We start from the raw sequence: 14,058 nt of genomic DNA, 5'->3' as shown, positions 1-14,058 counted from the left end.
TTTTATAGTTCACAAGTTTAGAAGTAAGTTTTAGTTTGAGAACCAACTTTTTTTTATTTTGAACTCTGACTCTTCCTTGAATGCTTTGTTGAAACAAGCATTCATATGTGTTTCACCTCCCAGCACTGGTAACGCCTACTGTGTCTAGGTGGACGTCCTCCTCACCCTGCCCATTTTCCACACCAGACAGGCAATTCTTCAGCAACCCACAGTGGTTATTTAAGAGCCAAAAAGAAGACTAAAAGCACAGATAAATCTGCTTATGAGTATGAAACCTTTTGAATGGGTGTGTTTGTGTTCAGAACTTTTCATTATTTTGTATAATAATGTCCTTTCTTAAGACCCTTGTTTACTGGCCTAGCTATTGGAAGAGTTGAGGGCTGAGGGGAAGAACTTTTGGATTATCTCTATATGATTGTAAGGGACACAAAGGCTACATTGCCTTTAAAGTAGACTAAGCCTTGGCTTCAGATCACTTTCTAATCAGGTAAGTATATGTAAGTGCATATGGAAATGAGCTTTAGAAGAAGTTCACTTTCCTACACTGCATCGTACCTGAAAGGAAGACTTTGATAGTGCTTTTATGGTGTAATGAGTGGAAAAGAAACGTGCCAAGAGCATCCGGGCGTTCTAACGGCAGCTCTGCCACTGATGTGTTTGGGGCCCTGTGCAAAGCAGCCTGTGTTTAGTTCCTCGTATGGCAAGTGGGGTTTATAGTCACCCCACCAGAGCATTGGGAAACAACATTGAACACTGAACATGTTAAAGGACATTGGCATTTATAACTTCTTACAAATACGGTAAAGTAAAAATAGTATCTCCTCTGATTTTCATGTTCTGTTGCAAAGTGTTAGGTGTGTGCTCTTCATGAGTGTGCACCACATAGTGTGTTAGCCTGGCTTATTTAGCTTTGAAGGTTTTGTAATGTGCATTGCCTTAGATTTGATGAATTACCAGCTTGATGAGGGGACTGTTATTTGTGGTAGTATTGGTATGTTATTAACCTAATGAAATACCTTGTCAGACTTGGGTAGAGCTGTAGTAATGCTGCTGTCTGGTGTCTGGCTTCTGCAGGAGTTGATCTGGAGCAGTCAAGGAAGGAAGAAGAACAGCAGATGTTGCAGGATGCCCGCCAGTGGCTCAACAGCGGGAAAATAGAAGATGTGAGGCAGGCTCGCTCAGGGGCCACAGCCCTGCATGTGGCTGCTGCCAAGGGTTACTCTGAAGTCCTCAGGTAAGGAGCCGGGTACTGGGAGAAGGTGGCATGGGTTTTAGAAGCAGAAACCTTTAACTGGTGTATTTTCTTGTCAGTTTCCTCTTGTTTTGCTGGTGTTCCTTCATAGGTGGTCTTTCTTTCTCCCTTACTGTTGCTCTTCCTCATATGTATGATGTTAGATAGACTTGAGGCACAGTGACACAGGAAGACCTCTTTCAGCTCTGTGACTTGTCATTGGTTCTCCTGAACCTCCTCCTCTATGTATACAGACCTGTGACCCTTCTGGTTCTATGTAGACAATTTCTGGGCTCATTAGGTCAATTATAGATCTTGAGTATGCAATATCCAGCTTTCGTAAGAGAATTAGAGAGTGGTACATACCTGCTTGTGTATGTGCACGTGTGCTTGTGTGTGTGTGTGTAGATGACTCCCTGGGTAAAAGCATCTGCTGCTAAACCTGATGGTGTAAATTCAGTCCTCTACATGGTAGAAAGAGAGACTGATTCCTCCAAGTTGTCCTCCTACTCCCACTGTGCACTGTGGCATGTATGTACCTCCCCTCCCCCCCCCCCACACAAATAAATGTACACTCACACGCACCCATGCCAAAGAAATAAATTTAAAGTGTAATTTAAAAAAGCAAGAGAAGAGAATTAGACCCTACTTTTACCTGCTTTACCTTTCTCATATCCATGCCTTATCTGACTCTGGGTGTTTAATGCTGACACGAGTTCTAGGATCTGTGCTTGTGCCAAGCTGACACAGACTAACCAGCACAGTGTGATGTGGATGTGTGTAGGGAATGCCATACGTATAACCTTATAGTTCAGTGAAGATTGTAAGCGATAAACCGGGCAGTGGTGGCACACACCTTTAATCCCAGCACTTGGGAGGCAGAGGCAGGTAGATTTCTGAGTTTGAGGCCAGCCTGGTCTACAGAGTGAGTTCCAGGACAGCCAGAGCTACACAGGGAAACCCTGTCTCGAAAGACAAAAAAAAAAAAAAAAAAAAAAAAAAGATTGTAAGCCATGCTCAGAGTGGTAATATGCACTGTAGGCTATCCCTTAGAAGGCAGAAGAAATCACAGGCTGTCTGAGGTATTAGTGGAGTGATAACTTGTTTGGTGGAAAACTATAAAAATCAGGCCTTAGATGTTCCTTTGGGTTTTCCCCCAGGCTTCTCATTCAGGCTGGCTACGAACTCAATGTTCAGGATCACGACGGCTGGACTCCTCTTCATGCAGCTGCACACTGGGGGGTGAAAGAGGCCTGCTCCATCCTGGCAGAAGCACTCTGTGATATGGATATCCGGAACAAACTGGTTAGTGAGCAGGAAACTCTAAAGGGCAATGAGCTCAGGTGACTGGGTGCCTAGCACAGGCTGGAAGTCCCTGGTCGGTGTCCAGGACTGCCCTGGGGCGGTGATGTCCTCCAGCTCCTTGCTTCACTGCTTATTCTCTCTGTAAAAGAACTGAAGCAAAATAAAACACCAAGTCACCTGCGTCTACTTGTGTTGAAGCCCCTAAAAAACCAGGAAATGAAAAAAACCAGGTAATTGCTCTTGATGACAAATGAACTTTGAGAGGCCTACCGTCCCTGTCTATGGTGAGGTATGAAGTATTTTACTGTTTCAACTCTGAGTCTTTAATTGCTGAGTTAATCGGCACATGGACTCCTTTAAGAACAATCTGTAATGGCAATGATTGTTCCATTTTAACTAAAAGCAGTCCTATCAGCCTCACTTCAAATAACTTAGAACCCTGAGACTCTTATCCCTATGTCTTTTGATTTTCTAAAATCCAGGCACATGGTCCTGTCTTTCTTACATAACTCCTGAATCCTGGTCTCATTCGTAGACTATACAGAGTATGTAATTGTTCCTGTGTTTCCTAAAAGAAGTAACCTGCCTGGCTTCCCTCCTCTTCCTGAAAGGGAGACCATTCCTGTTAGTCTTCAGTGTGAGTGTGACCCAAGGGCATTTACTGAATTGAACATTACAATAATAATTTAGAACAGGTTCAAATAGGGATTCCCCTAGACTATTTGTCAAGAAGCATTAGAATTGGTGTAGTGATTTTCTCAATGTTTTATGCCACAGAACTCTGTGTTTGAGGGATTTGCTGTTAAAATATCTTCTGTGACTCATAAAGGCAGCTCAATGTAGAGTAGACAGATCAGGAAGGCAGCTGTAGGCTGGCATCTCCAACTTGAGTCTGAAATCTGAAATATTTATAATCACAGGCTTTATGAGTACTGATATGATGTCCCAAGTTGAAAATTCGAGGGCCATGAAAGCACAAAATTATTTAAATATTATAAGAAATCATCTTGGCTATATTTGTATATGTGAAAAAATAAATTTAATGTGTATCTTAGTCTCAAGATGACTATGTATATATGTATATGTGTGTGTATGTATGTGTGTATATATTCATGCATGCATGCATATATTCTGGTCCTAAGCATTTCAGATAAAGGAGACTCAGCTTATATTATAGGAATAAAAGTCAGTAAATAAATAGAGAATAGACCCTGAAAAAGTCACATGACTTCTGCTTCTGTTTTCTATCTGTCCATGGTGCCCCTGTGTTCTAGGGCCAGACGCCATTTGATGTGGCTGATGAAGGTCTTGTGGAGCACCTGGAGATGCTTCAGAAGAAGCAAGATGTGGTAAGTCTGGTGGATGCTTTCACAGCTTCCTCACGGTTAATGGTGACTCTGTGGGTCTCAGTCCCATGTGGGTTTTGATTCAGAACTATATGACTCTGGTGAGACACAGATCAAGGTCTCTAATGAGGGGTGTTTGTCTCATGACTATGAAGCAGTGATTCTTGTTACTTTAGGCTCAGTTAGAAAGCTACATACATGAACCTCAGACAAACAATGTCTGGTTCGTGTTTTCTCTGCCAAGCATTCAGGATCACTTGCGTGATAGTACAATCCAAAGGCAGTGTTAACAGCACTGTTAGCAGCATCAGTCTTCCTTAGACTAGCACTCCACTATGCACAGTTAGGGTTTTGTGTTTTTCTAAATTCTTATAATCTGAAGTCATTTTTAGACTCACATAAAAATTGTAAACATACACACCCTTTAACTAACATAATTGGGTTTTGGCCATAAGTGATATCTCCCCTCAACCATTGATTTCATTCCTTAGCCCAGGCTAGTCTGAACTTACAGTCTTTCTGCTTGAGACTTCCTAGTAACCAGTATGATGGCCTGCACAGCCAGGTCTTCCCCACAAAATCTTGTTATTCTAAAGGGGACAGTGTTTGTTTCTTCTACAAATCTTTAGGATATGTTCTGTGTTTTATGCCAGTGCCCTTTGCTCCTGGGTCTGCTGCACTGCCAGCCCTTCCCAGCTTTCCTGAATCCATGGATAAAAGACACACATAGTTTGTTACTTTACAGTGTGTCTTCTAGGCACAATTGCTGGGCATTACTATCTCCAGACGCTGGTCTGGAAAAGCGGGCCCTTACCAATTTATTATCTCCATCTCTCCACCTGCCCTAAACTTCAGTGGCTAATCCCACTCAGCCCAGCCAAACGTCCTTGGACACATACACACACACACACACACACACACACACACACCCCTGTAGTGGAGGCCCCAGGCCCCAGCTCCCCTAAGACCTCACATGGTTGCTGTGTTCTTCTTCCTCCAAAGCGTGGCAGAAAGACCGTTCTCTCCTTCCTGGCATCTGCCTTTTCTTCCTGGGACCCACAAGTCCTGCCTCTGCTTTCTGCCTGGCAATTGGCGCCCTGGCTTTCTTTACTAACAAATCAAGAACTAATTGGGGAACAAGACCTTAGCCTCAGAACTGCCCCCTTCAGAGAAAAGTATATTTTGTCTAGAGTATACATCTAAGTACCAAACCATTTTCCCAAGGGCTTATTTCTATATAGTGTCTATGACTTTTTTTAGAATTATTGCTAACTTATTTTGCTATATGAATCATAAAGCATTCTTCCTAGATTGCTTTTGGCTCTTTACCCTTATAAGCTATGCCTTTTTTCTTTGTATTAAGGGTTGGTTTGGGATTTTGAAGGGATAATTTTCTTGACTCTCCAGTGGCATAGTTTCCTCTTCTACTTTAAACAAGAATTTTCTTCTGTTACTTTACTCTCTTCCAAGGAGAAAATAGAATAGTGTGCAAGTCGAAAGTGTGTTTATCCTTTTTTTTTTTTTTTTGATTCCCTTTTCCCTTTTTATGTCTGTTTCTTTTATTTTTTGTTTTTTTTCAGAATGATAGTACCAATTTGGGCCTTCTCAATACTATTTTTCACAAATTGTTAACTTTCCCCTCTTTCTCTCTATTTTCTCAATTTCCAGCTTCGAAGTGAAAAGGAGACACGGAATAAGCTCATCGAGTCAGACCTGAATAGCAAGTTTCAGAGTGGACTCTTTAAGAAGTAAGATACGAGCTGGCTTGTATGCAAGGAACGAGATGCGCTTGATGTTCTGTGTGTGTGTGCGCGCGTGTGCGTGTGTTAAGAATTTTTATATTAAAATGATTTTGTGTTTCATTTCTGTCAAATGATCTTCACAATATGGAAATGTTTGTGGATGGGGAGGTGGCCCTGAGCTGGGCCCCGAGGATGAATGAATATGTGTTATACTGAGACTGTATGGGCAGTAGTGTCTCTTCTAGTCCATCCCAAGGGTTCTCAGTCCTTTCTGCTCCCTGATTATGCAGGGGTTTCCTCAGCTCAGAGTTTTTTCTCATTGTTGACCATTTCAATGGTCCCTAGCAAGGTGTGTGGGATGTAATAGAACTCAGTGAAGGCTTGCATGATGATTTTTCAAAACATTTATCTGCCCTCCTACCATCTTCTCCTTGTTGTTCAGGGTTCTGTGTGCTGACTAGACAAAGTCTTCTTGAGTCATACTCTAAAGTCAGTAATAAACCTTAGACTGTTGAAAAGCCAAGGTCCAAGAGAACAACACACAGGTATAAGAAGGCTCTTCATGTTTTTACTATTGCTTCTACACACAGATTTATAGATTTGTTCCCTTTATTATATCTGACTGTCAGCAAACTTAAATGGTTTGTGTCATTTCTGAATTGCTTTCAAATTGTACTTTTAATTTAGCAAAGAGAAGATGCTTTATGAAGAAGAGATCCCCAAGTCCCAAGAAACAGAGGAAGAAAACAAAGAATCCAGCAGCTCCAGCTCAGAGGGGGACGGGGAGGATGAAGCTTCTGAATCTTCTGAATCGGACACTGAGAAGGAGGCAGGTAAGGCAGAGCCCTGCGCGGCCTGCGTGTCGGGGCTCCGGCCTCACAGGCTTCAAGAAAGAGCTCAACATCGTTCCTAAGACGTTATTGCTAATGACACCGTGCTTATCAAATCCTTGAGCTCAGCTAAAATATACCTGCCAGTTCTGACGCAGCCATATGGTAAGGTACATGGAGAAGCCTGGCATGAAGGCATAGTTGTCCCACCTTTAGATTGATAGATGCCAACAAGGTAGTATGCGGAAATGCGTGGGGTTTATATGGCTTTAAGTTAATATTTTCAACACACTGGTAAAAATTTGCATTTAGTTATTATGTGATTGTTGCTTCTCTAAACTAAAACCTAATTCTTTTGTAAAGCTTCTTCAGTTTCTGAGTGAGAGAATTAATAAAAGAACAAATCAGACTTACTTTTATCATTCTTGTTATAGTATATACATTTATTTTCCATGTCCATAGGAGATTGTCTCAGGAGATAACCACAATCTTTGGATGTACCATTCTCTCATTCGTGTGTGTGTGTGTGTGTGTGTGTGTGTGTGTGTGTGTGTACAGTGTTTATATAGAACCTGTGTACACCTACCTCGTATTTCACACTGTCTTTCTGTTGCTTATATTACTTGGTACAATGTAAATAATTGCTATACTATACTGCGTAGGAATGATAAAAATGTAAGAACACAGATCAGAAAAAGAAAAAGTCTAGGTCATGGTTTTTGCTTCCAGACATTTTCAGCTTGTGTAAGTTGAAGAACTGAAGCTGTATCTCGGTTGTTTGGCTTTCCTGATAGTTCTCTCAATCTTGGGCAAACACTTCCCTTTTCATGTCTTAACTGACTCATTGACTGCACCAAAGAAGTTAGAGTTTTATAGACAAGGCAGGCATCAGGTAAGCTTTTAGTAAAGGAGAATTGACTTTATATTCATGGAGCCTTAGATTTCTGTTCAAGTATTTTGCTATTTTTATGTGTATGCTGTTCTACATGCATGTCTGCATACCACATGCATGCAGTACCTGTAGAGGCTAGAAGGCAGCCTCAGGGCCCTTGGAACTGGAGTTACAGATGGTTGTGATTGCCATGTGGGCGCTGGAAATGGAACTTGGGTTTTCTGGAAGAGCAGTCAGTACTGTTGACTGTTTATCCATCTCTATAGCCTCATAAAACTAAAAAAAAAAAAACCCATCTGTTATTGATCATTTGTGGCTTGCTCTGGAAATGCTGGTATTCTACCCACCAAAAGTTACAAATGTGCGTTTTTTGTTATTTGTATTATTTACTGAGGGCCCTCATAGTCTAGCTTTCACCCAGTGTCTGGAATTCATATTTAGGCTTTGCCTATGTTACATCTTCTTGTTAGCCACCATGATGACAGGAAAATGGGAGGAAGCTACTCACACTGATGCCTTTGCTTCCTGATTACCTGATTGCACGCCTGCCTCTGTTCTTATTCCTAAACACCATGACAAAAAGCAGGTTGCAAAGGAGGTGGTTTATTTGATTATGCTTCCATATCCATGTCCATCATGGAAGGAAGTCAGGGCAGGTGTGGCACCACGCACAGTGAGCTGGGCCCTCCCCATCAATCACTACTTAAGAAAATACACAACAGGCTTACACACAGGCCTGTACAAGGCTTGCCTATAGCCTCATCTTAGGGAAGCATGCCCTTGCCCTCGCCCCTCCCCTCCCCCCCTCTTCCTTCTTTCTTCTCCTCTCTCTTCTCCTTCTTCCTTCCACCTCCTCCTTTTATTTTCTTCCTGAAACAGTGCTTCTCTGTGAACTCACAGACATAGCCTTCATCTGCCTCTCGGGTGCTGGGATTAAAGGTATGTACTACCACTGCCTGGCTGGGGACATTTTCTTAATTGAGAAATCCCTCTTCTCAAACCTCTTAGTTTGTGTCAGGTTTACATAAAACTAGTACGCAGACCATGTTCATACTGCTATTGGAATAAAATGTTGACAATACCCTCATGATTAAAGTATTCTTCTATTTAGAAATCTTCTATGGCTGGCTCCCTCATTCTGTCTTTGTCTGCAGAGTAAGTTCTAAACCCTAGCCTTCAAGGCTTCCAATAGTCTGGCTCCAACAGACGTTCCCAATGTTTGGCATAGGCAAGGGCATGTTGTAGCTAAATTGGATTGTTTGATTTTCTCAGATATGACCTCAGCATTCCTGGTCTCCAATGCTTATTTGTACCTTTGATTTCCCTTCATAGCATCATAAATCTTGCTGGGTGAATTCTTTTAGAAAGTGTAAGGTCTAGAAGATTGAAGTGTTTTTCTGCAACAGAATATTGAAACAACTGGAGCCTGTATTAACTATTCTTTTATAGTGACAGGTACCTGAGAGGAACTGTGTAAGGGGGAGAAGATTTATTTTGGCTCAGGGTTTCAAGGTTTCAGCCCACAGCCAACTGCCTCCATGTTTCAGAACTGTGGTTAAAGAATATCATGGGATAGGAAGGATGTGGTAGACCAGAGCTGCTCCTGACATAGCAGTCTGGAAATGGAGAGAGACAGAAAAGGGTTAGAGACAATATATTCCCAGTCAAAGCCTATTATCTCCTGAGGGTGCTACCAAATTCTGAGTGCGTCGGTCCATAGCCATCAGAGGCAGAGCCCTTAGGATCCTCTCGCCTCTCAGTGAGTATGTATAGTAAGTAGGCACTGACCGAGTCCCCAGCACCCAAGCCTAGACCTGGGATGGTTGTTCTTGTCACCTTGATGGGGTCCAGAATCACGTTGGAGGCAGATTCCTCAGGTTCCTGGGTCATGCCTGTCAAGGACTTTCTAGAGTAGCTTGTAGTTGAGGTGGGAAGAAGCACCGCAAGTCTGGGTGGCCCTGTTCTGTAAGTTGGGTTTCCAGATTACATAGAAAAGAGAAGGCTAGCTGAACATGTGTCCAACTGTTCACGATGTGGCCAGCCACTTTTGCTCCTGACCCACTCACTACCTCTCCTTCCCTGATGGACTCTATACATCCCAGAAGTGTGAGCCACAGCACCACCTTCCTTCTTGAAGTTGCTTTGTCAGGTCCTTTGTTATGAGACAGGTAAGTAACACAAATCCCTTCTGTGTTTCCTACCCTAGGCTTTTTACTCCATTTCTCTCTAGTTCGGTGCACTTACTTTTGCTCTAGTACTTGCCAGTTTTCCTGGGAATACTGCATTTTTTATTTTACTCCAGGTTTCAGCACATGACAACCATCGTATTCATTAAGTGGTTTTGCTGACTATACTTAGTAGGGGACTAGAAAGCACTGTGTAATAAGACACAGGCCACGTGAGAGAAGTAACTGCAGTCAGTGGCCGTCACTAGTAGGTAAGATTATGGCTCATTCTGGAATTATAGTACAACTTTATATCTGCATAGTGCCTTTTACTTTGCAATACACTTAAGCAATTTTATTTAATCCCCACAACCATACCTCGGGCATACATCCTTATCGCTCCTCCTTTAGAATGAGCTATCGACGCTGTACAGTGTTAGGTGAAGTAGGCTTCAGTGGCACTGTCACGGGCTGTGGAACTCCGCACAGCAAGGAGGGACAGTGGAGAGTCTGCAGAAGAAGTGAAGGATACAACTGTAGAGAAGAGGGGCTGGAGGGTGGCTCCGCGGTTAAGAGCACTTGCTGCCCTTGAAGAGCACCCAGATTCAGTTCTCAGCCCCCCCTCCCGTGGTGGCAGCAGCTCACAGCTGTCCATAACTCTAGTTTCAGAGGATTCTGTGGTCTCCAGGCAGGCATGGGATGCACATATGTACAAAAGCAATAGTAATTAAAAATTGTACAGAAGTATGAGGTTCTCAACAATTGTAGAAGAAAGAGATGAGAAAAAATCTCGCTCGGCATTCTGTATTTAGAAATTGAGGTGACGTAGTGAAGGAGACAAAGACGTATGTCCAAGAGGACAGGCATTTCTGCCTCAGAGAAGCCAGCAGTGATGAGCCGTGGTGAGACAGGAGCATGCAGGGACCATACAGCAGTTGGGAAATCCCCAGTTACCCCAGAGAGCAGTCCAGTGGCCTGGCGTGAGCAGACGCCAAACGGCTCCAGCAGACTCTCGCGCTCACTTCTGCAGTTCCTCACTCATGTCTGAGAGCTCAACTCAAATCAGCTTCTGTCACGTTACCATGGAGATGACATGTTTTCCCCCTCTGTTGATTTTAGTAGCTATTTGTTTGAAATTCTTTTCTTTTAGTTTTCTCATGCTACTTAATATTCAGCTATTTTTCTGGTTTTTTCCATGCCCCTTCTGCTGTTCCAGTGGATAGGCTTTGGATGTGTTGGAACATTCTTTGCTGTCTTCTCTATCTGTCTGTGTGCCCTATGGCCTTCTCTGTGTAGCTATTCTCAAATATTAGCTGGTGCACAGAAGTGGGTTTTACCAAAGCCTTTCCTGATGTTGCTTATCACATGAGTGAATACTAAACAAATACCTGCTGATTCATTTCTTCCATTTTTAAAGCTCCATGGATACAACTTCATAAAAATTATAATTTTCATGTATCTTACACATTAATGTTCTTAATGTGAATATAAGCATTTTGATTAAAAATTCTATTTTCTTTTTTTAGTCTGACTTAGATATTTTGTATATCAATTTTCTATTGTTTCATAATAAACCACCTGCAAACTTAGTGGTTGAAAACAGTAACCGCTGAGCTAGGATATGGCTCAGTTGGTGGAGTGCTTGCCTAGATTATTCAGGGTCCCGGGTTAGATCCCCAGCACTGCATAAAACCTGGCCTGCTAACACACACCTGCAATTCTAGCAAGTGGAAGGTAGAAGCCAGAGGATCAGAAATTCAAAGTCACTCTCAGCTGTATAGCCGATGTGACGTCACACTACGCTACATAAACTGTCTCAGTGAGGGAGAGGGAGTTTAAAAAAAACAAAGATTCTTTGTGAACTCTCTTCTATGGCTTGGTAATTGGGGAAGGGGCCAGCTGGGTAGCTTGTCTCATTCTTAAGGCAGTGGTGTGCTTCTTCATGTTTGTGCCTTCAACTGGTAAAGCATACAGAAGAAGAGTTGCTCTTAGATGATTTTGCTCACATTCCGGGGGTTTGAATAGGCCTGCCCCTATTTCTTCATGTGGCAGCTGGATTCTGAAACTAGTTCTAGAGAGCAAGGCTGAGGGAGGGTCACAATTGCTGATGTCTCAGAGGCCAGAGCAAGTCTCCTGGCCACGCCCAGACATGGTGTGAAGAATGTACTACCTGAGCCTACAGTTCAGGGATGCATGATGTGTCACAAGCCAGTCCTTTGCAATCTACTTCACTTGGCTAATACGCTAGATTTCTTGGAGCTTAGTACTTAAAAAAATTACTTGATCATTATAATAACTACCAAACAATAGAATTAATAATGTAAAAAACTTATAATGGCCAATGAGCTATGTAGTTTTAAAATGCTTTTTCTAATCTTCATAAAAATTCTCTTTAGGTAAGAATTAAAATCTCTAATTATAGAATAGAGCTTTAAATATGATATATAACCTTAATATCACACAGTTGGATGTAGTTTATAATTACCACAGAATCCATGTATTTCTGTATCTGTTTTCAAAGTATAAATTCCGGAATCATAGTCACTAGGTACAGGCACTATACTAGTTATTGATATACAGCCAGATTGATGACGTTGTTGGGCTGGGCCACTCCTAGTTATGTGAGTTTTGTGACCAAAGTTCTGCAACTTAATCTCTATTGTTTGAAATCCTTTCTACTGTTAGGTCCTATTGCAACCCTAAGAATTACTCATTACTTAAATTAGGCTAGTCAGTTACTAACCATTGGATGTGTGACTGTGATCTCTGAGTCTGCATTCCCCTTCCTTCCTTCCTTCCTTCCTTCCTTCCTTCCTTCCTTCCTTCCTTCCTTCCTTCCTTCCTTCCTTCCTTCCTTCCTTCCTTCCTTCCTTTCTTCCTTTCTTCCTTCCTTTCTTCCTTCCTTCCTTCCTTCCTTCTTCCTTCCTTCCTTCCTTCCTTCCTTCCTTCCTTCCATCCTTCCTTCCATCCATCCATCCATCCATCCTTCCATCCTTCCATCTACCCATCCATCCTTTCTTCCATCCATCCATCCATCCATCCATCCATCCATCCATCCATCCATCTTTCCATCCATCTGTCCTTCCATCCATCTATCCACCCTTCCATCCATCCATCTTTCTATCCTTCCTTCCTTCCTTCCTTCCTTCCTTCCTTCCTTCCTTCCTTCCTTCCTTCCACCCTTCTATCCATCCACCCATCTATCCATCCATCCATCCATCTATCCTTCCTTCCTTCCATCCATCCATCCATCCTTCCATCCATCTATCCTTCCTTCCATTCATCCATCTATCCTTCCTTTCTTCCATCCATCCATCCATCCATCCATCCATCCATCCATCCATCCATCCATCCATCAGTCTGTCTTTCAGCTTTCTCTGGAGCTTTTTAAAGAACCCTGGCTGATTGGAACAGCTTTCTTATTTTCTTCCTCAGAAGTTCTGCCCTTCCTTAAAATCTACAGCACCTGTTGATCTGAATCAACTATATCATCTTGTGTTTCATTATAATGTGTCTTATTTCTTTTTTATTGTAATTACCTAGAAAGCAAAGTCTAGCATGTGCATTTTCTGTGTGCATTTTGTTTGCATTTATTTCTCAGCAAAGTTCCTTATAAAACTGAACAGATTTTTTATAACAAGAATTTTTACAATATAACTATAACATGCATTGATGTAGAGACAGTTTTTATTGAAAGTTGGAGCCTACCAATATAAGTGTATCCTTCATTTATTTTTTTCTACATGTAGTTGCTAGAATTTGTTCTACTGTGAGTCCAGAGATTTCGTGGTCCTAATAATCTGCTTTAATAATGGCAGAACTTTTTTCCAGTAAAGAAGGATTTGTGCACAGTAAGAAAAAGATTTCCATCTTTATACTCATTGTATCTCTTGTCTTCAATAACAGATAAGAAGCCAGAAGCCACTGTCAGCCATTCCAACTCTGAAAGCGAGAGTCGGCTCACAGAACAGATCCCGGCCCCAGCTCAGAACACCTTCTCTGCCTCCTCAGCTAGGAGAGTGAGTGCTTGGGGATTGATTTGAGGTTGTATTTCACTGTATTATAGTAATGCACAAAGGCCTTAAAGACTTATTTTTGCAAAACAGTGGGAGTACATTCTTGGCTGTCTTAGGCTCTTACACCAAATTACTATAAACGGTGACAAAGTAGAAATTTGCTTCTTACAGTTCTGGGCGCTCGAGAGTCCCCTGAACACTGTCGTAGGCAGTCCAGTTACTCATAAGGGCTGTCTTCCTGTGCTGATGATGCCTCCTTCTCGCTGTAGCCTAACTTGTGGAAAGAGTACCAGGGTGTCCCTCTGAGAAGGGCCAGCTACCCTGTTGACTTCATTCTTTGTCACTTCCTCAGAGGCTCAGGCTCAGATGCATCCTGATCTTAAGGCTTCAGTACGAGTTTCAGAGAGAGGGACACACACATTCTGTCCATAGCATTGCCTCTCGTGTCCTTGAAAAACCAATACCAAACAATATGTCTACAGAGGTGTTTCAATAACAGGATGAAAGCATCCTGAGACCAAGCAGATTTCG

At 42.2% G+C, this 14,058-nt stretch overlaps 1 protein-coding gene across 4 annotated transcripts in view; it reads left to right on the top strand.

Moving 5' to 3' along the window:
* Positions 1-14,058, top strand: part of Ppp1r12b (protein phosphatase 1 regulatory subunit 12B) — a 199,177-nt gene that overhangs the window by 57,235 nt on the left and 127,884 nt on the right. For all 4 annotated transcript variants that reach the window (XM_052201269.1, XM_052201273.1, XM_052201274.1 and 1 more), the window contains exons 4-9: positions 1,075-1,234; positions 2,392-2,536; positions 3,811-3,885; positions 5,551-5,630; positions 6,312-6,457; positions 13,418-13,530. In XM_052201269.1, coding sequence (XP_052057229.1) covers positions 1,075-1,234; positions 2,392-2,536; positions 3,811-3,885; positions 5,551-5,630; positions 6,312-6,457; positions 13,418-13,530 — 719 coding nt within the window. The remainder of the gene's footprint in view (positions 1-1,074; positions 1,235-2,391; positions 2,537-3,810; positions 3,886-5,550; positions 5,631-6,311; positions 6,458-13,417; positions 13,531-14,058) is intronic.

This window comes from Apodemus sylvaticus, chromosome 12 (assembly GCF_947179515.1).
Source record: "Apodemus sylvaticus chromosome 12, mApoSyl1.1, whole genome shotgun sequence".
Classification (NCBI taxonomy): domain Eukaryota; kingdom Metazoa; phylum Chordata; class Mammalia; order Rodentia; family Muridae; genus Apodemus; species Apodemus sylvaticus.
The sequence above is the reverse complement of the archived record's forward strand: the minus strand, read 5'-3'. Positions and strand labels throughout refer to the sequence as shown.